At 41.8% G+C, this 26327-nt stretch overlaps 1 protein-coding gene across 3 annotated transcripts; it reads left to right on the top strand.

Annotated features, from left to right (window-relative positions):
* The first annotated feature begins 1621 nt into the window (after positions 1–1621).
* LOC147329832 (endothelin-3) lies at positions 1622–19938 on the top strand. Of its 3 annotated transcripts, none has more exons than XM_086291184.1 (4): positions 1622–1911; positions 2543–2780; positions 15600–15752; positions 16689–19936. In XM_086291184.1, exons 1-4 carry the CDS (start codon positions 1839–1841, stop codon positions 16756–16758), a joined length of 534 nt encoding a protein of 177 aa, XP_086147310.1. In that variant the 5' UTR covers positions 1622–1838; the 3' UTR covers positions 16759–19936. The 3 variants fall into 3 exon arrangements, with proteins under 3 accessions (XP_086147310.1, XP_086147311.1, XP_086147309.1); XM_086291185.1 differs by having other exon boundaries at positions 1623–1911; positions 15600–15758; positions 16685–19938; XM_086291183.1 differs by having other exon boundaries at positions 1625–1911; positions 16685–19740.
* The last annotated feature ends 6389 nt before the right edge of the window (positions 19939–26327 follow it).

Raw genomic sequence — 26327 nt, 5'->3', positions numbered from 1 at the left:
GGTACTACAAGGTCATTAAGATAAGATGGGGCCTGATTATTTAAGACCTTGTATGTGAGGAGCAGGATTTTGAATTCAATTCTGGATTTAACAGGAAGTTTACTTACCTGGATGATTGAGAATGCATCAAGACATGATCAACAGAAATCAAAGATTAAAACTTGACAGATTGATGGTAACGTGTCTCATGAAAGCACCAGAAACATTAAAGTTATGTAAGACCCACATTGACCTCCTGAATTGTAGTGAGATGTCACAACAATAACAGACTTCACTGCAATTCTATCATTCCTCACAGTGACTAAGTCCTGACTACTGCTTCACACCCTTAACAAATGGGAATAACTGTCAAATTATTCATTAACCATATCATTCATCATCCTGTGCTTATAGGCAGGATCTGACTGAGTAGGAAGACTCACTGAGAGTATTTAATGGCACATACTGAAAATTAAGTTTTGCTGACATCACTTACAAAACATCCACAGAGGAAGTGATTCAAGGTGATGTGGTAACCAGAGACCATAAAAGGTCAATCACATTCAGCACCTGAGATTACCAATGTGAGCAGAGGATACGTGACTGACGTGTAGTAGGGTAGTACAAGGAAAGATAATGATTTTACTTAGTGGGTGAGACATGAGAGTGAGGTTGTAATGAAAAAAAGCCAGTAATCATGCTTGTAACAATTCAAACCTACTAACCACATCTTCTTTCCGTTGCTCCCTTTAGGGGTTGAAACAGCAGATCATTTGCCTCCATCTCACCCTAGCATCCATTTCTATCATACCAACCCTCTGTATTGTATCATAGTTCCGTTTTTTTACCATCTTAGTTTGTTTATATTTTCTTAGTTGCTTCACTTGTAGAATACAAAGGTATGATATACTGATGCACTGCAGCTGCCTGAAGCTCATGGCTGAGAGAACCCTGTGAGGGAGTGCATCCTTTTAGAGATCCTGACCTCTGCCCTCATGCATCACATAAAACACCCAGCTGCTGGTGTTCTGCAGGCACAGCCCTGTCAAATTGGCAAACCAGAACTACAGGTAGAATAATACTTACTTTCAACATAAAAGCATAAAAGCAACACAAACAACAATACAAAATACACATATGATTTCTTAATTATAATTAAGAAATTTACACAGATATATAAGCCCTGCATCAGATTAGCATCACTGCATCACTGTCCAGAGTGTATCCCGCCTCTTGCACTAAGAGGATAAGCCCTATCCCCAGCGTCCTCCTCTGGCACACCAACCCTCTGCATATCCTCCTTCACTGCATCCATGAACCTCCTCTGAGGTTTTCTTCTTGTCCTCCTACCTGACAGCTCCAACTTCAACATCCCTTCTCCACCCACTATTCTCCACCTTGTCTCTCTAACTTTGCCACTTAAACTGCTCAACCTTGTCGCTCTGCTTGATATCTGTGTGCTAGGCCACTATTTGGAGTCACTAAACTGGGTCTCTGTGTCATGTTTGTGCTGTTGGCGCACAAACATGGGTGTAACGCGCCTTTGATTTCAGCAGCGTTCAGCACGGTCTTTTATTTTGAAAAGTGTCTCAGGAAGCTGGCGGGATATCCATGCTCACTTGTCACAGCGGTGTCAGCTCATAACGAACCCCAGTGGCTGTAAAAGGCAAACGGAGTGTGGAAGCGCAGCGGTGCAGAGTTGTATCAGACACATGATGCTCTATGAGGACATCTTTGACTCGCTTCACTGAGATAAGATACTCGAGAATTTCGGACGTTTTCATTCACCTGTTCTCACATTTCGACTTTTTCGTTTGTTTTTTTTAAGTTGATTATTCATTTCTAATGTTTGACGTGTGATGGCTAACGCATCATCATCGCTTGATGTGGGAGTTTTGTTTCTAATCGTGGTGACAGCATCTTTGACCAACGGTGAGTAGTGGTCGGTCCTTGTTGTGTTTGTGTTTTAATGAAGCAATGATCACACAGACCAGCTGGTGTGCGTTATTGTGCAGCAGTGACTGACAGGTCACAACAGATAGATCAAAACATGCAATTAGACTGAAATCATCGGTATAAGATTATACCGATGATTATTATAACATTGCAATTGACGTCATGATATCTATACAGTTTTAACCTTTTTAAAACACCAAAAAAATCCCACTAAAAGTGAGCACATGTTATGTCTTAGATCTTTTGAAAACTCGTCGGTGTTTTGTGACTCCAACGCGTTCGGTATTTTTATTGTTTTGAATCACTAAAACAAGAAATTCACTATTTAAAGTTCCATCAAAGACACTTTAAATATATATATACATATATTTTCTCTCTGAGACAAACTCTACTCTCAACAGAATTGACCAATTACTGTTATGAAACTAAAATATGTAACTATTTATGCTTGATTTTTTTTTAACTACTCTAGAATCTGGATCTTTTGTAACCTTTTCAAGCAGAAATGTAATATACATGCATCTATAAAGAGCTTTTCCATGCTTTACCAAACGCTGTTTCAGGTTAAGACTATGAGAGGAAGCTCTCATATGCTGTAATCTTGCAGGTTCTTCATTTAAGAAAGATGTGAGCCAGAGGAAGGAGGTGAAAGCATTCGAGCAGAGCGCACGTCTGCCTGGCGGGGTGGAGGATCTCGCCACTGTTGCTTCCCACGTTGAGCCGTGTTCTGACTGCGAGCCACCATTAGCCAGGAGGCGATCCAAGAGGTGCACATGTTACACTTACAAAGACAAGGAGTGTGTGTATTACTGCCACTTGGATATCATCTGGATCAACACACCGGAGTAAGTGTCCTTCTCCAGGCATTCTCAGTTTGCACCAGTTTTTAAGCAAGTGATGTGTGTAGCTAATGTCTTATTAGGTTACTATAGGTTACTAATGTGTTGGGCATCATGTTTCTTAGTGTGCACTGTACACAAATAATACAGAGACAAGAAATCAGATGTTGAAACGTAGAAATTAGATTTCTTTGATCATTTGATCTGCATCACTTCTTACTTTAGCTACATTTTCAGAGTCTTTGTGATCTGGGGAGGCCGGGTGCTGTAGTTTTAAAAGTCGAACATTTCTTCTTGATATGGGGTTTCAGCGGCTCAACAGTTCAAGGCCTCCTTTGTCTCGTGTTTTGCTTCTTAATTGGCTGAATGTTTTCGCAGGCCAGGTTAGCTGGCCTTATTTTTTTTCATATTAGCAATGCTGTTGGAAAACATGTGGTGAGATAGCCGGGCCCAGAAGGTAGCAGGCACCCCGTGAAAATGTCTTTCAAAGTGGGCCCCTCCCCGTCTACATTATACTGGATGCTTCACACAATTTGGACACATAAGATTTTATCTTGTGAACCAAAGCCAAACATTGCTTGAATGCAGTATACATTTTCCTTATGAATTAAATTTCAACTGCAAATATTTACTCAGCCATTTCACATTTTACTGATTAAATTAAGCACATTTTCTGAAAAACTTTGCAGGCAGAGAGGCATGCTGGGAAACGCTTGTACTTCATGACCTTCCTCCCTGTAATTTGTGCAAAATGCCCACAAACCTTTTGATGTCAACTACGCAGGAATTATTTTTTTGGAAAGTATCTTATAGAACAGTTTTAAATTGTGTTTATCAAGCAAAGTAAAAAAGTGGAAGGAAGAGAGCAGGATGAAGATAGTGTAAATACTTTGGATCTGAGCAGCGTTGGCAATGACTTTAGTGAATGCAAGGAAGGTCCAATAGATAAGTTCTGCTGGGTGAATAGTTTGTGTATTTGTGAAAAACTGAAACATTGTTGCCAATTGGGGTCATGTGATTGTTCGTTTTCTCTCTATATGCATTATTGTAGGGTCTAGCTAACAATATAAAGTGCCTTGATGCAACTGTTGTTGTGATTTGGTGTCATAATATCATGGATGCTGGCGAAGAAATGTGCACTGCTAACAAGATTGATGGTTCTTCTCCTCTTTCGATTTGATGAAATTGAAAATTTTGATTGGTCAGCTGCCAGGCAAAGTTTGCACTTCACCTCAGTGCATTTAAAAGAGCTTAATACCAGAGACAACAGCATTGTCCTCAGATCTTGGTTACAGTATATTTTCTCTTTGGATGGAAGAGTTTTAACTTCCATTTGTATAACTCTGACAATTCACTGACCAATCAGACTGGCTGGTTGCTGTCTCATTCCCATTAAGTTTTCCGTTTTGTTCTTTGTGAACATTTTTCTTGAGTAGCCATAGATCATGAAATTCCTAAATTCTGTTTAGAACAGACTTTAACAGTACGATGGACCCCTCCCCATATTTACTTAGAAAACAAGGAATCTCTCTGGGATTTTATTATGCCTTTGCTTTATGAGATGTTCTATAGAGTACTTTTTCCCCCCAATGGTGACGGTTTTTCCAGTAATTTATTGCCCCACCTATTTCGAAACATGTTGATAGCATAAAATTCAAAATGACCATATATTTATTTTAATATATATATATATATATATATATATATATATATATATATATATATATATATATATATATATATATATATGCGGGAGTATGGGGTGTCTGGCCCATTGCTACGGGCTTTTTCTCATATGTCAGTATTTCCTGTGTCTTTGTGAAGTGTAGCGATTCCATATAATCCATAAAGGTCTAGACCCTGAGCCCTCTGGTATTTTAATTCCACTGAGGATTTCTTGCAGGCAGCAGGGGAGGGCTGTGTCCACCTTTTGGCCATCTTGGATGTTTGGATTGTTTATAGGTAGCCTTGGAATGTGAGATAGAAAGAACCCTTTGGAAATTTACTCTAAAGTTGAATCTTAAAACAGAAGAAACGGGTTGTCCAACACCAATCACATAGGTTTGACTAGCCGAGACTATTGTTTTCCTTCGTCTGTTTTTCACTCATTCGGCATTCTTGTTCCTTTATATTAGCTTAACAGTCTTCAATTTGAAATCTCTAAATATTGCGCTTTTCTTTCCACAGCTGAACTCGCTTTGAACCTTTTCATCACTGATAAGTGAGAGACAAAGCAAAAGCTCATTCACCTGCAACAGAAGACATTAACTAATGCCTATCTGCAGAGTAGTATGTAGATTTAGCTGCCTTTACTGATTTCAAACAACAGGCCTCAGGGCAAGTTTAGCAGTACCCAGACGTAATGTGTTATGAGAATGTGTGTAGTGGGGTGATGGTTAGAGCCAGGAGGGGAATGGTATCTGGTCATCCATCTACTATCAGTTCTCAGATTTTTGCTTGAAGTGTGGCCATCAGCAGCAGAGTAAAAGCTGTCAGCCTGGTTTCAGTGCAGAGCAGCAACTGTGTCCTGTAACCACATGCAGAAGTACATGTGATCAATAGCGAACATCTGCAATGAGATCAAAGAAGCTCCTTTTCTCTGCAGTAACACCTTACAGATGAAGCCTCTGTGTGTCGGCTTTCTTCCTTTGGTACCTGGGCATTGTGCCATGTGGAGTGAATCAAGATGTCTTTCCTCTTCACATGTATTGCAGATATTAATCAATACTGGCACAGCAGGTTCAGAGCTCCCAATTTTTAAGCAGTGGTGCAGCCAGAAATGTGACCAGGTGTGGACGAACAGGCCAAACTGTTGAAACTGTGGTTTTTGTTCTGAAGGGATTTGATAAAATATAATACTCCAAGTATCCAAGTTTCTCGATTACAAAACTGTTGCATTTTGTATTATTGGGTAGGTTTGGTTCTACATACATGTACAGCATCTGTTACTGTTCAATTTGTTTTCTATTTAAGTATAAATCAACATAGTCTCAAATCAACATTTCCATTGTCTCCTTCCAGTCACAAGCAACCTGTCTTGGGTCAGAGGAAAGTAGGCTAGACTAGATGCATAGATTACGGGTAGGGTTACGATAACATTCACTCATGTTATGAAATTTCAACTGTCTGATCTACCCAAATTAATATGTTTATGACAGAAGAACTGCAAGGCCAAAATGCATGCATGTGTGACACTTAATTTGCAAAATATCAACGGTTAACTTGCTCGCTACTAGGGCTGCCACAAACGATCATTTTGATAGTCAACTAGTCACCGATTATTTTTGCGATTAGTCGACTAATCAGATCATCATCCATTGGACGTAAAACGTACAGCTTATTGCACCAGCAGCATCTGCTCTTATATAACTATCATTAGCTTACAGCTTTAAGTGTTTAAGGTCTGTGCTAACTAAAAATAAAGACAAGATGGTAGTTTATTAAATTTTAATTAAATTTGCAGATTGTTTCGGTGGAGTTTAATAAACTCAGACGATTTACTCAGGAACAAATAAAATACTGAAAAAAGCCAAACAATAAAATTTTTAAGTTATCTAAGTGACTTATATATATGTTTAACCTGAGTAGCGAAAGACGGCGGTGGGTTTGAAAATGATCTGGTGGGAGTCCGGTGTTCTCACGGCTCTAGTGAGCCTAGCCCCCGGCTAGCTATCGAGCTAGTGGGTAACAGACGTCTCTGAAAACTAGGGTTGCCAACCGTCCCTTAAAATACGGAATCGTCCCGTATTTCGAAACAAAAGTACACGTCCCGTATTGAGCTAATAAGGGACGCACTTTGTCCCGTAATACAGTGAGAATCAAAAGTAGTCTATAACGTTTAATGGAATTAACGCTTTGTTGGAAAGCATAATTCCCAGCCCCTCTCCTGCTTTGTGACCAATGAGCTGACAGCACACTTACGAGTATGACAATTCAGATTACCACTCATCTCATTGGTCGAGGAAAGGTCGCTTACGGAGAAAATACCGGAAGACAACAAATGACCACAACAAGAAGCATGGCCAACAGGGAAACAAACGCCGACACTGCGGTGCAAGTCTCGGACGACAGTACACCTAAAGCTGGGCAGACACTGTGCGATTTTTTCAGTCACGTTATTCAGCTCCTGCTCAAACTGCACGATTGACTCGCAGTTGGTAGGTCACGACGCAGGTCTCACACTATACGGCCCGATGCTCTGATGCGACCTGAGTGCTCACACTGTGCCTCCATAAAATGAAGGTTATAACAGAAAATCTGTCGCTCTCTCTCTCCGTCTTACACTCACACAGACACACCACCACCATCAACTTTGTTAAATTGCTAATGAAAAACATTAATCAGGCAGCTGTGATTGAGCAGCAGTGTAAATCCAACTATTTTCACGGTTGTTGTGGTCGTGATAATTTTGTGATGCCACATCGAAAAGGCTCGGATGAGCTTTCCAAAGTTCTACAAGTTGTGCCTCCATCGCTTGTGTCCAGATCACACGCTGCACAGCCGTGCTGCTCCGTCTTTTTCACCGACGTTTACGTGTTTGCGCGTGAGCAGTGTGAGCGCCTGTGGTGACACCCTCACGAGCGATTGATGACCGGGAGCTGGTCGTGAGGTGTTAATCACTTCTCGTTACCCCACGTATACTACACGACGCACGATGAAGGCCAAAATCGGTCCGATCACTCAAAAATCGGCTCAAAATGGGCCAAAAACCGCACAGTGTGAGCCCAGCGTTAGAGCAGCAATGTTTGTTCCCCTCAGAGAAAGGGAAGAATGGGAAAAGGAAAACACCTGGCTGGAAAAAGTTAATATGGGCATGTGCAGTGAATATCAGCGCTATGTGGCCAGAAGTGTGATAATATAACTTATTTTGTGTAATAAACAACTGCAAGGATAGATGATTACAACAAATTGATGACTAATACATAAAAGTAATACATAGATGAATAATGATGATGAGTTATGATGCGTAATCATGGGAACAAGTGGGTTTACAAACGGGAGCAGCTGATTAGCATTAGAAAAGCTGAAATAATACCTCAACTGAAGCCAATTGTACTAAATGCACTAAATGTGCACTGTTACAAGAATGTTTTTCTTTCTTTTGTTTTCTATTATTTTAAGTTAAGCAGGACAAAGTTCTTTTAAAGAAAGATTTACTTATATTCTCAAAAGTTAAGCATGACAGGCTTCTGTTTAAGAAAGAGACCTGTTTTACTGTGTTAATGTTGTCATTTTGAGCTAAAAATAAACGGCTAAATGATCATTTGTTTCACATGTGTTCATATCACAAAGAATACACATCTACTTAAATCAAATTCAAGTCAAATGGTTAAAAAAATAATTTCACACACAAAAAAAGAGCTAGAAAATTCACCACACTGGGAAGGGTGAAGACAACTGGGTCGCCCGGCCCTGGCCACGAGGTGCCCCTTATTTATTTTTCAGGGAGTTGGCAACCCTACTGAAAACATCGGAGCGCTTTTGAAAATATGCGGTGTCTTGATAAACTGAGCAGATATTTGAGGTTTACACAGCTACATTCTCACCTGAAAATATGTTAAACGTTTATTTTGTGACCCAGAAAGAATAATAAGAGTAATATTAAAACTAACTAGCTGCCGCCATTGTTGGAAACTGAGCAGGGCTGTGCTATGAATTCTGGGACACAGCTGCTTCTTCTTCTTCGGGGTTTAACGGCAGCTGGCATCCTTGTACATGCAGTGCTGCCATCTTCTGTTTCAGTCCGTTATTACACTCTTAAATCCTGCTACTTATTCCTGCGTCTTTTGTGATCTTACAAAGCTTCAAACGACGCGTCGACTATTGAATTAGTCGTCGACGATTTTGATAGTCGACGTAATCGTGACTAGTCGACTAATCGTGGCAGCCCTACTCGCTAAACATAAAAACGAACTCAGCCGTAAATGGGGATATCATTGAGGAGGTCAAGGGTCATCCTTAGACATCAGGCATTGGGGTTTACTTTTAACATATCACTTGGCAGTAGTCTGCAAACAGTATTTTATGTTTTGGGTGAAATTTCACATGTTGAAAAGGTGAACATAAGTGATTGGACTAAAATTAGTTTCCTAAGGTTTTATGCCACCATCTTGTTAACTGTAATAACAGAGTTAGATTTTGGTGCGTGCCTCTGTCTGTCTCAGTCATGTATCATTTTTGTTACTACTAATGTGAAAATGTGTATGATGCATGGTAAGACCGACCTCCATCCCAAGTTGAAAGGCAAAGATCAAACAAGTGTGAGGTATGCATGCTATCAGAAGTGTAAGATTATCTGGTGACTTTAAAGGTTTAGGTGTAATTAATGTGTTTATAGGGGGTGAAGTTGTTGGGGCTCGCTTAAATAAATCACAGTTATGTTTTTAACATTGCACTCCAGATTTATGGATGTTCAGAATATAAACTAACATCAGTCTTAAGCATGGATGCTCATCCTTTTTCATGTAAATGTTTCAACATTTTTTCCTGTACTGTATCAGAAAACTAGTTTATAAAGATATACACTTTGTAGAGGGTTTACCTAAAGTAGAACTGAAAGAACTGCAATAACTGGCTGTGGGTCTTTTACATTTCTACAGAGGAATTTTAACCCAGCCACCTCAGCCCGAATGCCATGTTTTAAGGTCATGTCACAATATGTCAGTTTGATTTAAGTCCAGGCTTTAACTTTAACCACTCCAAAACGTTCATTTTGTTTTTATTGAGTCAATCAGAGGTGGACCTGCTGTTGTGTTTAGGGTCACTGTCCTGCTACACAACCCAAGTGCGACTTGTGCTGCAGGGCGTAAACTGATGGCTCGACATTCTCTTTCAGGATGTTTTCATTTGTGGCAGGTAGTCTATGTCCTATCATCACACTATCGCTGCGATGTTTGACTTTTGGTATGATGTTGTTTTTATGAAATGCGTGACTGGACACACACATTCCAAAAAGTTCAACTTTTCTCTTGTCAGTCCACAGAATATTAAGTCTTGGGGACTATCGGTATGTTTGTTGGCAAATGTGAGATGAGCCTTTGTTTCTTTTTGGACAGCAGTGGGTTTTGCCTTGGAACTCTTGGATGCCATTTTTGCCCAGTTTCTTTCTCATTGTTGAATCATTAACTGTGACCTTAACTGAGGCAAGTGAGGCCTGCAGTTCTTTAGATTACTTCTCAGTTCTTTTGTGACCTCCTGAATGAGTCATCAGTACACTCTTGGAGTCATTTTGGTCTGCTGGCCACTCCTGGGAAGGTTTACCACTGTTCCACGTTTTCTCCATTAGTGGATAGTGTTTCTCACTGTGTTTCACCCTTTCCAGACTGATTAGATGTCAGTGATGACAGTTTGTTTTTGGTTCTTGAGGTTGTTTCATGGTACGATGTGTTGCTTTTTCAGATCTTTAAGCCTACTTCACTTTGTCAGACAGGTTTTATTTAGGTTATTTCTTGATTCAACAGGTCTGTCAGTAATCCACCCTGGGTGTGACTAGTGAAACTGAACTTTAATTAATTACGTTTTTTGGAAAGTTAACTCATGATTTAACAAGAGAGCACAATTCAGCAGGGTAAGGGCTATACTTGTGTTTTTATTACAACATCCTGATGTCAGCCTGTTTGTATCTCAAAATATGATGACTTCAGCCTGTTATGGTGTCACCGTGACGCCATCATATTGAGAAAATAAAAAGTTTGTTGTACAGGTATCTCCAGGCACTTTCATTTGAAAAGTGACCTCGGGCGCTAACAATAAAGATCAAGGTCAAATGCTTAGCCAACCTTGGTACACATAGCCTCAAAGGTCTAGTATATTGTTGTAAATTTTGAAGACTGTCCATAAAAAATTGCAGGTAAAGTAAAGCTTTGACAGATTTTCACACTTGGTTTTATCCTTGACCTGATTTTCACCAAAATTAAATCCACTCGAAATGTTATTGTTATCTACCATCACACAAAATTTGAACATAACATCATAAAACTGTGGATGCTACACTGCTAACATGCTAGAAAAACAAACAAAGGGCCAGGCAGGTTTGGATAGTGTTTTTTTTCCCTTAAGGCAGCTGTGGCTCAGGAGATAGAGTGGGTCATCTACCAACTGGAAGGTCAGTAGATTAATTAGCCGGCTATTTCTTTCATCCCACGATTTCCAGAACTTGGAACAATTTAAACAAACAAAAAACAAACAAGAAATGTTGTGATCGTACGCGGTTAGGGTCATCGGTGAAGATGACTTTGACCTCAGAGGGTTAATGATAGAAATCAGCTATGTGGAACAGCTATTTTCCTAAATGTATGAGGTCTCATCATGTGGGGGCACTTTCAGGCTGAGTTCATTACTCTACATAATCATACATACAAGCTTGTTTATGTATGTGGCTGACTTTATGAAAACTCAGTCACCCGAAAAAGCTGTTTTTTGCAATACCACCAAATCTGTAACAACTGGGCCTCTGGAGAACTTCAAGACATGTTGAGGAGCTAATTTAGCCATTTAAATCTGCTGTGTTGGATCAAGGACACATAAAACCTGCAGGACAGGCCTGGCTTTACCTTACCACAACCTTATACTCACGATGGGTCACCAGTAATCTGGTGGATGCAAAAAGGTTAAATACTCAGAACTAGAGTAACAATCAGTCAGACTGCACTTCTCTCTCCAGGTAGAGTTTACCTGATTTTACCCTCAGGGCTCATTTTTGGACCTCTAGATAACTATGGAGACGCACGCTTGCATGTGAAGATGACCTATGAAACTAATTATCACACTGGGGAGGAATGGTCATTTAAGTAACTTTCAGTGTAGTTGGTGCCAGACAGGCAGCTCAGAGAATTTCAGAAATTTCACTGACAGGTAGCATTCCTGCTCAAGTTCAACACTCAAAGCATTTTCAATTAAAAATATCATTCACCCAGTTACACACACAGTCATGTGACTCTCGCACTCTGATGGTTACATTGAGGGCAACTCTGGGTTCAGCATTCTCCGCCTCGACAGGTCGACTGGAGGAGCAGAGGATCGGTGCATCGACCTTCTGCAACACCCGAGTCACAGCCATCGCAATAAATAATACTGTATATGTTTAATAAAAGAAAGCTTACAATGACAAAGATCTGTACCCAGACATGTGACAAAGCCATATCATTAAACTCATACAGAGGTATGGATAATGTCTTCTACACTGACTCTGATTTAAAACCCTGATGCAGATGCATGTGAAGATACTGACTGAGTTCTGTGTGGACAGACCGTCTCTCCTTTCGGAAGTCAGTAGATGAAACATTTTGTAAGAGAAAGGATCACCCACATGCTGTTTCTGTTTGTAAGAGTAGAGAAGAGGAGGTTCGTGGTCAGCGTGACGCCCCTCCCGCAGCACCACAGCTTATATTGTTCAAGAGACCCGCTTCTGAAGTTCAAAGGAAACAACATGTTCACTGTGAAGTGATCTGTTTTTTCCAGCTCACACTTTATAGCAGTTTACAGCTATTTAGGGAGACTCCAACAAGACTGGACAGCAAGGTCAACATGATGAGTTTACATGTACAGCGTGGTTCTAACTGGTCTGGTTTTTGTCATTTTTTGTTGTAGTACTGATAGACAAACTTAATTATGGAGATCTGTGTTTGACATATCAGGGGAAGAAAGAGAGGGGATTTGGTGACTAGTTTGGCCATCCACCAGATGGAGGACATCAGTTTAGGGTTGTAACACTGGAAGCGATGGGCGAAAAAGCCTGTAGGAGACCATAGTTTGTGAAATGCTTTTTTATCATGTGGCAAAAATGCATTCTAACACTGACTCCACACCTAGAAACCTGGTTGCCTGTTGCGAAGTTAAAATCTCAGTGAAAAAATTTGTTACGTTAGTCAACTTATTTGGAAAAGAAAAGAAAGTGAACGATTGATTGATAGATGATAAATTTAAAACATGAAAAAAAAACATGTTATTAGGGTGCTGCCAAGATACCCTTATTCCTCAATGACTTTATATCTCTGGAACTTTACTATAAAAAGCACAGGGCACCAGTAGTGGACCATCAAACTCTGGTCTTCTAAAGCAAATGCCGATCGGGCTCCACTAGAGGACGCCGGGTCCTCAGGCTGCCCTAATGAAGTCTGTTTGTAATCGTCTCATTGTTCCCCCTCTAGTGCACCTGTTAATTTTATTAATACCAAAGCAGCTGAAAGTGATTAAAGTTAAGATTAACTGACTCTGATTAGAAAGTGTACAAAGTTGAGCTTGTTTTTGATTCAGTGAGCCTTCACGACATCTAGATGGAGTCGTTGTAGGATAACGGTGATCAGTCACAAAAACTTTGGATTTGCAATGAGCCTTTCCTCTGAGGTGTTTCATGGACCCAAACCACAGCAGCATAGCAGTGTAGCTGCCTCACATCTTTTATATCAGCATTTTATATGGGCCTGTTCGTTTGACCAGTCCATTTTTGTCTGGCTACGGTTAACAAAGAAAAACAAAACATATATTAACAAAAAACTGCAATAAATTTGCCTGATATCAGAAAGAATTAATCTCCTTCCATCTTTGGATTAGCACTGCCTCCATTCTTTGGCACTGATGGCTAATCACTAGTGCGCTCATTTTTCAAAGGTATGATCTGTTTTTCAGTTTTTATTAGGGATTAGTAAAAATATGAATTTTTTATTTTGGACTCGTAGGACATCGTACTATTTGACTTTTGAATGTTTTTTTATGTGAAAGTTCAAAAACATAAAATATAACTTCAAGCTCAAGGAATTAAAAACTAAGTATCTCTGGCTGTCATCCTAAATGTATAAAAAATGCCCACAAAAGAGAAAACTAACATGGAATTTGGGTTCAAATCATTTAAAAATGCATTAAAAGTTATAGCTTTTACTTTTGCTGCCATCTATTAGATTTTTGATATAATATATATATATATATATATAGAAAAACGCCTGAAAAAGCAGCAGTTGAGGGCATTTGCAGTTAAAGCCTGACAAAACATCATGAAAACAGAAACTAAGCATCTGGCAGTGTCCATTTGTTCCAGACTGAAGCCAAAACTTGCATGAAGATCTCTGTTTCCATTTACATTAATTTGTCCATGAAAACAGAGAAACTGTGCAAAAGTTTCTGTACTTGCTGATATATCATTTTTGTAGAAACTGAGATGTTAGTGCATCTTTATTGTTTCATTTCAAGTCCAGGAAAAAGTCGTTATGTTTCTCTCCTTTTTGCTTTTCTCCAAAAACAGACAGAGTTTGGAGCTACGTTTGGGACTGAGGTTGGAGTCATAGCCATGGATGATTAAAAAAAACCCCAAAAAGCTAGCGTGGTGTTGCCTTTTGTTTTATACATATGCTCAAAAAGCATTTCCAGAAACTAGAAAATGTTACAATTCAAATGAAGTCCTATACGTTTTCACATTACTGTCTGTTTGGTCTAAACCAGGGGTCGGCAGCATGCGGCTCTTTAGTCTTTATTTTGCGGCTCCGCGTGGTTTGGGAAAATAAATTAGAAGTATTTAGCTGAAGTGTATTTTATTTGTGTTTAGTTCTTTTTTACCTTGTAGTTCTAAATTGGAAGATTATTGTGATCTTGAAATATAAAAATAAAATTATATTCTATTATTTTTTTCATCGATCAAAATAAGCGTCACACTCGCGGAAGCTGGTGTACCCGCCGAAACGCCGCGCATTTATCGAGACTTTCAACCCCAGGTAGGGCAGTTATGGATCCACATTATGTCAGCAGCTGTTCTCCACCGTGAACTATGTTAAAACAACCACCGCTCACGCCTCACAGACGACAGCTTACAGTCCTGCGTAAAGATGAAACTGGCTTCGTACAGCCCCGACCTGCAGACGCTGTGCGCAGAGGTTCAGGAGCAGAAGTCCCATTGTAAACAGACCTGACGATGTTTGCATGAACACGCTTTTCAGCATCTCTTTATTGACCACTTTTCACACGCGGCTGCACGCATGGGTGCAGCTTTTTTTTTTCCAATTATTTTTGTAAAGTCAGGTCAAGGCTCCAAAAGCCCAAAGGCGATATAACAGTTTTTGTTTGCTACATGGATCGTTTTAGTTCAGCTTTCCTTTTGTTATATTTCTTTAAGAGTTCAAAATGTGTTAATTACATAAATAAAATGTAATTTTCTCTGTAGCACTTCATGGATTTCATAAGCAGCAAACTGTAGTTGTTCAAACAAAGCATAAAGGTAAAAAAACAATATAGTGTTATCTTTCATCCTAAAAAAAAAAAAAGAGGGTCACTACACTTCTTTCATTTCTCTGACATCCATCCTCTGGCTCAGCAAATCAGACAACAACCTCATGTCAATTTCAAAAAGTATTTGTGGCTCCCAGTGTTTTCCTTTGCGTGGAAACCGGGTCCAAATGGCTCTTTGGGTGTTAAAGGTTGCAGACCCCTGGTCTAAACTAATCAGGTGAAAATTTCATGAAAAGGAACGGATATTAACTGAATCCTAAACTTAGATGGCTCACCTGCTTGATGTTAAGAAGTGAATAACAGGGATATTTTTAGGCAGCAGTGTCGTGTTGTGGTCGTGATGTGCTGGATTGAATTGTTCCGAAAGGTGTTTTATATATTCTGCCCCCATTTTTTATCACAGAGTTGGAAGACAAAAATTAGAACCACCACAGAGTACCTTTACCTGTAGTGTAGTGTCTCTGCAGTCACAACAGGGGGCAGGTGATGACAAAATTCATATCACCCAGTAAAGTGTACTTGTGGAAACTGTAACACTGATGTATGCTTCCAGCTGTAAAACTCATAGTTCTGTGGTCAGTAAGTGCATTGTGTCTGCTTTTCTTCTTTTAGGCACACAGTACCATTTGGTATGTCCAGTTACCAGGGTTCCCTGCGTTTAAGACGCTCCACTAGGACCGAGCGGGTGAGGATAGGGGTGGAGGCTCAGCGCTGCGCGTGCTCACAATACAGCGACGTGGACTGCATCAGCTTCTGCAAGATCAGGTAGAGGTGTGATACGAAATAAAACAAATGAATGTGTTGTATGCCAGTATTATTCTATTTCTTTAAAAAAAAATTAAAAGGTCTTAAAATGTCTTACATTTCCCAAAATGTTGCTGTAGTGCAATAACCTACCTAACAGCACAATTTTCATCCTCTTCTGCTGTGCCATAAATAACTTCACCACAGCATCCAGATGGTTCTAGCATGACGGAACAGAGACAGCATAAAGAGGAAGTAACACATGATATACTTGGAAGACAGCATTGAATCATCAGCTTTGTTCACATTCGGTGACAGATATTTCCATCCATCCTTTTCTGTTCTTGTCCAACTTAGCATCACAAGGGGTCTGAAGCCTACTGCAGTTGTTATAGGTGGCCAGTCTATCAGCGGATGAATGATTTAGCCTCCTGTATTTAGTGAGCATCCTGGGGATGCATCAAATTTACACCTCTAACTTTACAGCACAAGGAGCTCAGGGGACATGACAGAAGTGGAGAGCTGAAAAACCTGAACACTAGACTGGGAGTGCAAAACAGCCAAAACCTCTTACTGGGCATAAATATAAAGTAAATACACAAAGTGAAAAATTAAACTGCAACCAAACAAAGACTCAAACTGAAACACGGGGTCAGAGATCCAGGATCATGACATCGTTCTTTTCCAGTGCAAAGGAGTTCAACCTTACTGTTACCTAATTAAACTTATTCAACTAACAGATATATAATTCAAGAGAGGGGCCTGAAAACTGAAGGCTCTGCCTCCCATTCTACTTTTAAATACTCTAGGAACAACAAGTAAGCCTGCAGTGCGAGAGCGAAGTGCTCTAATAGGGTGACATATAAACAATAATAATGATTGTAATTATTTTCAGTATTTCAGAAATGATCCTCTTTGAATTTGACTTTAAGATGTGTGTTGTTTTTCCACAGTCAGACGAGACCACACACAGCATTGCCAAAAACAGACGAGAGGACAGCAACTCAGCGGAGTGGCCCTGCTGTGAAATAAGTGCATTAAAAGCGGCAGGCCTATGAACTGAAAAGTGGTTACACATTCTAAGACATAGCGTGTATGTCTGCGTTTCTGTAGGTGGATATCTTGTAGTGTCTTGTCATCAGACTGAAGGATGTGTAACACCAAAGGTGCTTGCACAAATCTAAAAGCCAGCAATTCCACGTTCCACTAACAGAATCTCCGCCCCTCTTCTCTCCTGCCAACCTCTGCTCATCTTTCAGAACTTGCTGCCTGTGTCTGTTCAGCAGGTGTGCATGATGGTTTCCATTACTCTGACACAACTGAAGCTAGTGGCTGATTTGTGCGGACTATAAGACATTTGGTTGCTCACACACAATGTGGACGCCTCTGCTCCAGGGACATCACTGAAACTCCATGGCAACATTGGCACAACATCAAAGCCAGGAAGTCAGCATTACTTTCTTTTTTTACAAATTCAGTTTGTCACAGTTACTGAAAGAGTCAGGATATCTTTTTTTTTTCTTTGTATCATTACATTAAGGATGTTCTTTATTGTAAAGCACGTCTGAGATTTTTGGAGGTAACAGAACTGAAAACAAAAGTTAGCAGTCTGTTTTATAAGCTGAATCCATTCCACGGTCGTGTGTGTGTGAAATGTGTTCCAATATATAAAGGCTATAAGTTATTTTTCATACAAACCAAATACGATAGTAAAAGTGTGTGATAAGATGTTGTATATAGATATATCTGATTATTCTAGCCAGCAAGAATTTAGAAAAGTACAAAAGTTTGTACCACAAAGTAAATTTAAGGTGCCACTTCTTTTTCGTCTGTTTTTCTTAACCTCTTAACATCCATCATACTGGCAGTAATCTTTTGGGGAGTACTGGCAAGGTTAGATTCACATCTACTCTGTTATATTTACCTCTCTGGCATAGCACATGGAAATCTAATAGAAGATCTCTAAAGCCAAAGTGCATATAAGAGAGTTGATTTCAAAGTTAAGATGTTTCACTTTCTAAAACTATGCTTTTTTACCCCGTGGCTAAATGTCGACTAACTAACTCTACCACTATGTGGTTAACTGGCAGTCTGGTGGATGTTAAAAGGTAAATGACTGCACCACGGAGTAAACAGCTGACCACCTGTGCAGGACGGATGTTAAAATAACTAAAACGCAGATGAACTCGGACAAATGGAAGACTTCTTTGCTTCATGTTTGAAACATTCTGATGAACATCAGGATTATTTAAAGATATTTAAAATAAACTTGATACCTAATTAACATGTCTGATCAGAGGCTCCGTTACACAGGGATAATAAACTGTTGCAACTAGCTGTTGTATCTGTTCTGATAAAGTCAGCACACCATGTTTATTGTATTGCACAGCGAGGTCAGCACTATTATAAATATTATCCTGCATTTGAGTAACTGACATACAGAGCTATGCAGCATAACTTCAGAGAGCTTTAGCATTCATATTAAATCTGCTGTATTTATGTCTCTGTAATAAATAAAGATAAAATATTAAAACTGTGCATGGTTTGTACATGCCGATGATTCCTAGACAGGGTAACATTAATGTTATATAGTATGCATATAAAATTATCCCAAAGAAGTGCCAGTATTTGCCGTATATGTATTTAGGCATCAGTCAAGAGTAGTCAAAAAACCTTTGTGTTACCCGTCAATAGAACTTAGCACCGTTCATACTGTGTCGTAAAGAATTTCACTAATTCTGAAGAACATGAAGTTGGGTAAGGGGCATTGCTCCATGCCAGTGTAAGAAGCAGTCAACACTGTGTGAAACTAGGAACACTGCACATGTTTGTGAAAGATGGATCTGTATTGCAATTTTCCTGCAAAAGAGTAAAGAAGGATTTGCATCGTGTCACACTCCAGCAGACAATGTGTACTTGTTGTCCTGTTGGATGATGGCTTGGATCAGTAAGTGCTATTAAATGGGTGTGCAGTGACTTTTTCGCACACAAGAGTTTTGTCAAAAACACTTCAGACTTGGTTTTTAACCATGACCACAAAGATCTCCTAATCTTTGTTGTTTTTTTGCCCAGCCTTAATTATGGTTTACGTGGCATAAACACAGTCTTAGACGTACCGTGGAATGACAGTGATTACTGACCGCCTACAGCCTGGTTTCTGAAATAAAAGTTTTTAAAAATCAACCAAATTTTATATCTCTGCCAATATGCCACTCTTAGCAACATGTAGTAACAAAATAAGGCAGTTTGTGTTTTAACTGGAGATGCAATTAAAATCCAGGGATTGCATTACACGGTTCCAGTAATGGTCTGCACTTGTATACGGTGGTAATTCAAGGTACTTGCATGCCATCTGAACAACATGGGACCTTACCCAAGGGCATTAGCCTTACAGCCCCCCCGACCCCACATTAATTATATCTGGACAATTTTCCTCATTATGGCAGAGGAATGTACCTTAAGCATATAAGAGCCAGTTCTTTCGTATTGTCTGTAACTTGTGACTGCAGGATTGTTGCCAACACAACATATTCAAGAATGTTCCACATAAACTAAAGTACCCACTTCTTTGCCCACACGGGCTTGTAATGACAGAACCATTCGAGTACGAGTGATAAATAGAACAATTATGTGACTAAATTAAAAAAAAGCTTGTGGTTTGTGGTTGTTCCTGATATTGGCAGAGGACAGTCTCAAGCCAAATAACAAGTTAAGACACCTGGGAAAATGCTGGAGTCAGTCATGGAGTAAATTCATTCATGTTGGTTATTCTTCAGCGTTTTTCATTATGTTTTGATCTTTTAATAATACATGGTATGAGCATTGCTTTGAAGATTTAATGAACATAGCTCTGAGGAATGTATTCTATTGGTACGGACAGATGTTGTGTTCTCAAATAAAACTGTGAGAATAAGACTATGAGAAGTTTTTAGTGCAAACTAAATTGTGTTTGCACAATACTGATGGCACACACTTAACAGAAACCCTCTCACATTTGGAAATGTTTACTTTTTTGATTAGATGGGGTATTCATGTTTTCCTTTTAACCCAGAAATACATTATTGTGGCGCACCCATCCTCACTCCTCGGGTGGGAGTGGCTGGTGCCCGGTAGGGGTCGGCATCCGTTCCTGCTCCCCAGAGGAGGGCCGTTGAGCAACAGCCAGGCCCACCACCGGCCCAGCCAGAGGTGGAGGACTAGGCGTGCGCAGCCGAAGATGGACGTCGTGAGTGCTGCGTCGCCGCTGCTCGCCACTTGGGTGGCCTTCGCTGCAGGGAAGGCGGATGCACCTGCAATCCGCAATCACGCCTCACCGGCGTAAAAGTCTGTGACTGTTAAATGTGGTTGTTGTTGGTGTTTGTAAGTTCGGCTGGTGGCTGAAAAGCTGCAGCTGTGCAGGAACGACAACCGTGTATAGAAGCGAGTCAATAAAAGTATGCTGAAAAGCATTGAATTGTGGACCGGTCTGCCATGGAGTTACTACAATTACATTACAGTACATTACTTAATTACTCACTCAAGAAAGTTATTCAGAGGGCCCGGTGGCGCCAGTGTCTGGCAGCCTCGCCTCTGTCAGTGCGCCCCAGGGCAGCTGTGGCTGCAATGTAGCTGCCATCACCAGTGTGTGAATGTGTGTGTGAATGGGTGAATGACTGAATGTAGTGTAAAGCGCTTTGGGGTCCTTAGGGACTAGTAAAGTGCTATATAAATACAGGCCATTTACCATTTACCATTCCGTAAAATGGCCTGAAACACATTGTCTCATGGCTTTCAGTTAACAATATAAATCTTAGGCTGCAGCTCTGCACAACATCTAAGCCCTAATGTAATGAGAACAAACATACAGTCTTTCTTTCAGTGTTTATATATGAACACAAAGCCAACGACACAAAGCAAAGATGAAAACCAGCAGAATGAATCTTTAAAGTGATGACTGCAGTGATTCTACTTTAGAAACATGAACAGGTAGGAATGGAGGTTACAAGCCTGACTGCTCATCACTTCTTTGGTTACCTGTTGAAGTTCACTCTCTGGCTGCTGGACAAGGGCAAGCATTTGATGGTCTGAAGACTGAAGACTTTCTGAGGGACTGTTTCAGTTCCACTGTGTTGGAAGAGCCGTGTTCCTCACGGGGATGACACTGATAGCTTAGGTCAGCACTGACCTTGCATCTGATAAAGACCCTCGTGAGGCTGGTCCTCAAACATCTCCACCCCACGGTGAGGTCTTCGTTGGATCCGCTGCAGTTCACCAACCAGCCTGGCTTTGTGAGCTAGGTGCCTCCTGCACCAAGCTCTGACCCACCTGGGGAAGCCTGGACATACTCCGAGAATCATGTTCTCTGATTTTGCCAGTGCTTTTAACACCATCCAGCCTGGACTTCTGAGGGACAAGCTGAAGCTGTCAGGAGTGGACCACCACCTGTCCCAGTGGATACTGGACTACCTCACTGAGCCCCCACAGTATGTGAGGACACAGGGATGTGTCTCTGACAGGCTCTGCCCGTCTCAAATTACCCCAAAACATCAAAGTCCATAATGTCTTCCATGTGTCTCAGCTGAAACCTGTCATCTCCAGTCCTTTTTCTGTGTGTACACACCTTCCTTGGATTTCCCTCCCTGGAGTGTTTGGTGAACCTGCCTGAGCTGAATGAATGTGGAGTGTCTTGTATTGTGGATATTTGGCACTCCCTCCAATGTGATATTTACAAATGGTGATGGGAAATTGGGCCTCCAGGGATCCAGGGAGGAGGGAGCGCCAAATATCCAAGACACTTTGAACACTCCACATTCACTCAGCTCAGGGAGGTTCACCAAACACTCCAGGGAGGGAAATCCAAGGAAGGTCTGTACACACAGAAAAAGGACTGGAGCTGACAGGTTTCAGCTGAGACACATGGAAGACATTATGGATTTGTAATGTTTTGGGGTAATTTAAGATGGGCAGAGCGGGACCTAATAATAGAGTCAATAACAAAAGGGCCAATAAAGGAGAAAATCTTTGGGCAATAACACGAGTAGAAAGCCAAACTTGCTGATCAGGACTGTACAGGATCAGGGACTTAGTTGCAGTCCACCATTTATTCTCTTCCTTTGTGCAGAGCAGAGCAGCCTGGATGGCCCTCCAGACACGGTGGCACCTGCGGAGATGACATTTAACAGATGGAACAGAGAGCTCACCTTCGAGGGATAGGAAGAGATGAGGTTGATAGCCAAGAGATGATTCAAATGGAGATAGCCAGGTAGCAGAAGAGGTCATAATGTTGTGAGCATATTCAATTCAGGACAGCTGAGAGCTCCAAGTGTTTGATTAGTAGCGACGATGCAGTGAAGGGCAGTCATCAGTTCTTGGTTGGGCTGCTCTGCCTGGCCATTGGTCTGGGAATGAAACCTGGAAGATACACTAGCCGTAGCACCCACGGCCGAGCAGGACACAGCCTACACGTGTGAGGTGAACTGGGGTCCCGGTCAACAACGATGTCCAACAGTATGCCATGAAGCTGGAATAAATGATTGGTAAGGAGTTTGGCGGTCTCTAGGCATGAAGGGAGTTTAGGCAGAGCAACAAAATGTGCAGCCTAGGTGAACCAATAAGTCCAGTGACAAAATCGAATATAGAGCATGCTAACACATTTTCACAGACATCCTTGATTAGTATAGGCCACCAGAACAGGTGCTGGATGAATGTTATGGTTTGGTTGATTCCAGAGTGACAAGAGAATTTGGCGATGTGTGCATGATGAATTACCTTGGAATGAGTGGAGGACGGAACATAGATAGCCAACTAGATGGACCATTTCCAGGATTGGGTTCGGCTTGTTGAACTTAGTGGACAGTCGACTGAAGCTGGACTGTTGACTCATCTGAGAGATTATCAGAGGTGGTGAATTGCTGGGAGAGAGCATCCGGTTTGACATCCCAGGACACAGTCCTGTAAGTTATTGTGAAATTAAATTGTGTGAAGAATTTAATTTCCTGGCTTGACGAGCGTTGAGCCACTTGTCCGACTGGAGGTAAGCCAGGATCTTATGGTCAGTCCATACAATAAAGGGATGCTCAGCTCCTTACAACCAATGCCTCCATTCCTCTATGGCCAGTAACTCATGATCCTCCACATCATAGTTGTGTTCAGCTGGGGAGAAGTGACAAGAATAGAAAGCACAGGAATGCGCAGTACTGTCCTGTTGTTGAGAAAGAACACCCCCCAGGCCTGAGTCGGAGACATCTCCATAATAAATTGATGGTAGAGGTCAGGTTGAGATAGCGGTCAAGTTTTCTGAAGATGGGACTCTGCAAAAGCTGAAAAGCAGACATCAGCAAAGGCAGTGGATATTTATTTTCTGCAGTGATTGTGCTGAGACCCGGAAATCAACAGATGGATGCAGAGTTTTATCCTTCTCCACAACAAACCCCCCCCCCCCCCCCCCCCCCCCCCAAACAAAAACTCAGCACTAAGTGGAGAGAAAGAGAGTTGAATTATGCTAGCAGCTAATGAATCCTTAATGTAGTTCTCCATGCATTCACGTTCAGGTTTGGGTAAACTATGCAGGTGTCTAGAGGGTATGGGAGCGCCCAGAGCAGATCTATCGCACAGTCATACAGTCTATGTGAAGGAAGAGATCCAGATCCAGACCCAGATCATGACATACAGGAGGAACAGATATAAGGTCAGGTGAGTCTGGAGAGAGTGAAGGGGGTGTGAAGTGGAGAGGTGGATTCTAAACAAAACTGGTCGCAACGATTCATGTGTCCTTTGCTGAACCTCAGGGTAATGGTAGGTGTAGTGAGTTTATTTTATTATTTTACTTTAGCTCTCAGAGGAGGTGGACGCACTTTTCTCCTCTCCCTTATCTTTCCTGCTAGTTCTTATGTCCTTGTCTAGTCTCGTGTCTTTTTTGTATTACTTTCCCTGGAACACTCTCTCACAGTCTGTGTCTAAAACCTAAAAGAGAATTATGGATTTGATCAACTGGTCTCTGAATGCTATTGACACCCTTTAACGAGAAGTCTGGGCTCGGGAGAACCCGAGTGCCCTGGAGGGACTTTCCCTGCTGGATACACGATGGACGGGTGGCAGAGGATCGTGTGCCTGGCGGGACTGTCAATCGAGGACGCTGAAGATATCTACCTATTCGGAACCATGATAACAGGGTTCTTGCTGATCGGAGCTGGCTTGGCCCTGGCTTATCGGAGAATTAAGAGAGCGGAACCGGCTGTTCAAACCCCCACAAGGCTGCCCGCTGGGATTGGAACGACAGGTGCGACTTCTCAGAAAGGGCTCACTGAAGGCAGCATGGTTAAGAGCTTGGAGGCGCTTACGACTGCAGTGAATGCTCAGAATAACACCTTTGAGCGTATGTATGTTGGATTACATCAGGAAAGAATCAACTCAGAACAACATCTCTGGGCGGAGCTGGATTACACCTCGGATCAGTTGGCTGCGGTCGTGAGGTCTCAGAATCTGCTATGTGAGCAAAAAAGAGTGACAAGACCACAGAATCGACGGCTAATAACATCACGGAGAAGCTCGCAGCTATTAACGGGAGACTGAGAGACCAGTGTCGGAGTGTTAAAAAACAGCTTGAAATTCTCAATTACCATCATAACCCGGCTACCCCTTCGGCGCCAGCTCAAGGCTGGAGCTGAACAACAACTCCCTGATAACGACTGTGTTGAGTCTGTTCCTTCCCATTCCCTACAAGGCCACCTGGGTTGGCTGGAAGACTGTTTACTTAGCCTGGCAGGGCGAAGGACACTGTCTCAGCTGAACTATGGACACGCACACACATACATATACTGATACTGATAAGCACTCACTGACGCATCACCCTCTCTACCCCGGATCCAACGCCACCTCCAACGCTTACCTCCCCCATGATGTGGACATCGGGTCAGCTGGAGGCGCAGTCGAAAGATTGTAGCGGTCCCAGATCAGATGTACACACTGGAACTCTTTCCCATGTTGCTTGTCTGTGTTTATTGTGTTATGGTGTGTTGATACCTGTGCATTGCTGTACCCAAATCCTCCACCATCTCCTCATTGAACGACTGGCGACCTGTAGCCCTGACCCCCATCGTAAGCAAATGCTTCGAGAAGCTGGTCAGGGACTTCATCTGCTCTGCACTACCCGACTCACTGGACCCTCTACAGTTCGCATACCGCCACAACAGGTCCACTGATGATGCCATAGCCCTGACACTACACACTGCCCTGTCACACCTGGAGAAGAGAGACACGTATGTGAGAATGCTGTTTGTAGATTACAGCTCAGCATTCAATACCATCGTTCCCTCGAAGCTGGACAGGAAACTGCAGGATCTAGGACTGAGCAGCTCCCTCTGCAGCTGGATCCTTAGCTTCCTGTCTGACAGACGCCAGGTGGTCAGACTGGGCAGCATCACCTCATCCCCCGTCACACTGAACACTGGTGCTCCACAGGGGTGTGTACTGAGCCCTCTCCTGTACTCACTCTACACCTACGACTGCACAGCCACTAACAACTCCAACATCATTGTGAAGTTTGCGGACGACACTACAGTGGTGGGTCTTATCACCAACGGTGATGAGACGGCTTACAGGGAGGAGGTCAGCGCCCTGACCCACTGGTGTCAAGACAACCATCTCACCCTCAACGTCGCAAAGACAAAGGAGTTGATAGCGGACTTCCGGAGGTGCAGAGAAGTACACACCCCCATCACCATCAACGGCGCTGCTGTGGAGAGAGTGAGCAGCTTCCGGTTCCTTGGTGTACATCTGGCTGAGGATCTTACGTGGTCAGTACACACAAACAAAATAGTGAAGAAGGCGCAGCAGCGCCTCTTCTTTCTCAGGAGACTGAAAAGATTCGGCATGAGCCCCCGCATCCTCAGGACCTTCTATCACTGTGCCATTGAGAGCATCCTCACTGGATGCATCACCACCTGGTATGGCAACAGCACCGCCTACAACTGCAAAGCTCTCCAGCGAGTAGTGCGGTGCTCTGAACGGATAATTGGAGGTGAGCTTCCCTCCCTCCAAGACATCTACAGGAAGCGCTGCCTGAGGAAAGCGGGGAGGATCATCAAGGACTCCAGTCCCCCCAGCCATAAACTGTTCAGACTGCTTCCATCAGGAAGGAGGTTCTGCAGCATCCGGTCCCGTACCAGCAGACTGAGAGACAGCTTTTTCCATCAGGCCATCAGACTGCTGAACACTTCATAGACACCTCAGCTTCACTACTGGAACTTTAACATTATGCACTCCATACTGTACAGTAACGCCACTGTTTTGCACATATTCAACTCTGTATATTTTATTTTATATATTCTATTTATTGTTTACTCTATTTAATTTGTAAAATATGTGTACACACACACACACACACACACACACACACGTAGAAAAATATTTAGTATACACATCCAGAAATGCATATACTATTATATATTGTACATATATTTATTAGTTTCAGATGTAGCCATTCTTGTATTTTGCTTGTTTACATTATTGTATTTTGCACAACTCTGTTGCTTGTGAAGCTCGCACACAAGAATTTCACTCACATGTGCTGTACCAATGTACCTGCACATGTGATGTGACAATAAAAGTGATTTGATT

This window comes from Aulonocara sp. 'chitande type north' Nkhata Bay, linkage group LG5 (assembly GCF_057382095.1).
Source record: "Aulonocara sp. 'chitande type north' Nkhata Bay isolate Kocher_YH1m ecotype deep benthic linkage group LG5, A_spYH_male_GT1.1, whole genome shotgun sequence".
NCBI lineage: Eukaryota > Metazoa > Chordata > Actinopteri > Cichliformes > Cichlidae > Aulonocara > Aulonocara sp. 'chitande type north' Nkhata Bay.
Note: the sequence above shows the minus strand (reverse complement) of the source record. Positions and strands in the feature narration are given on the sequence as shown.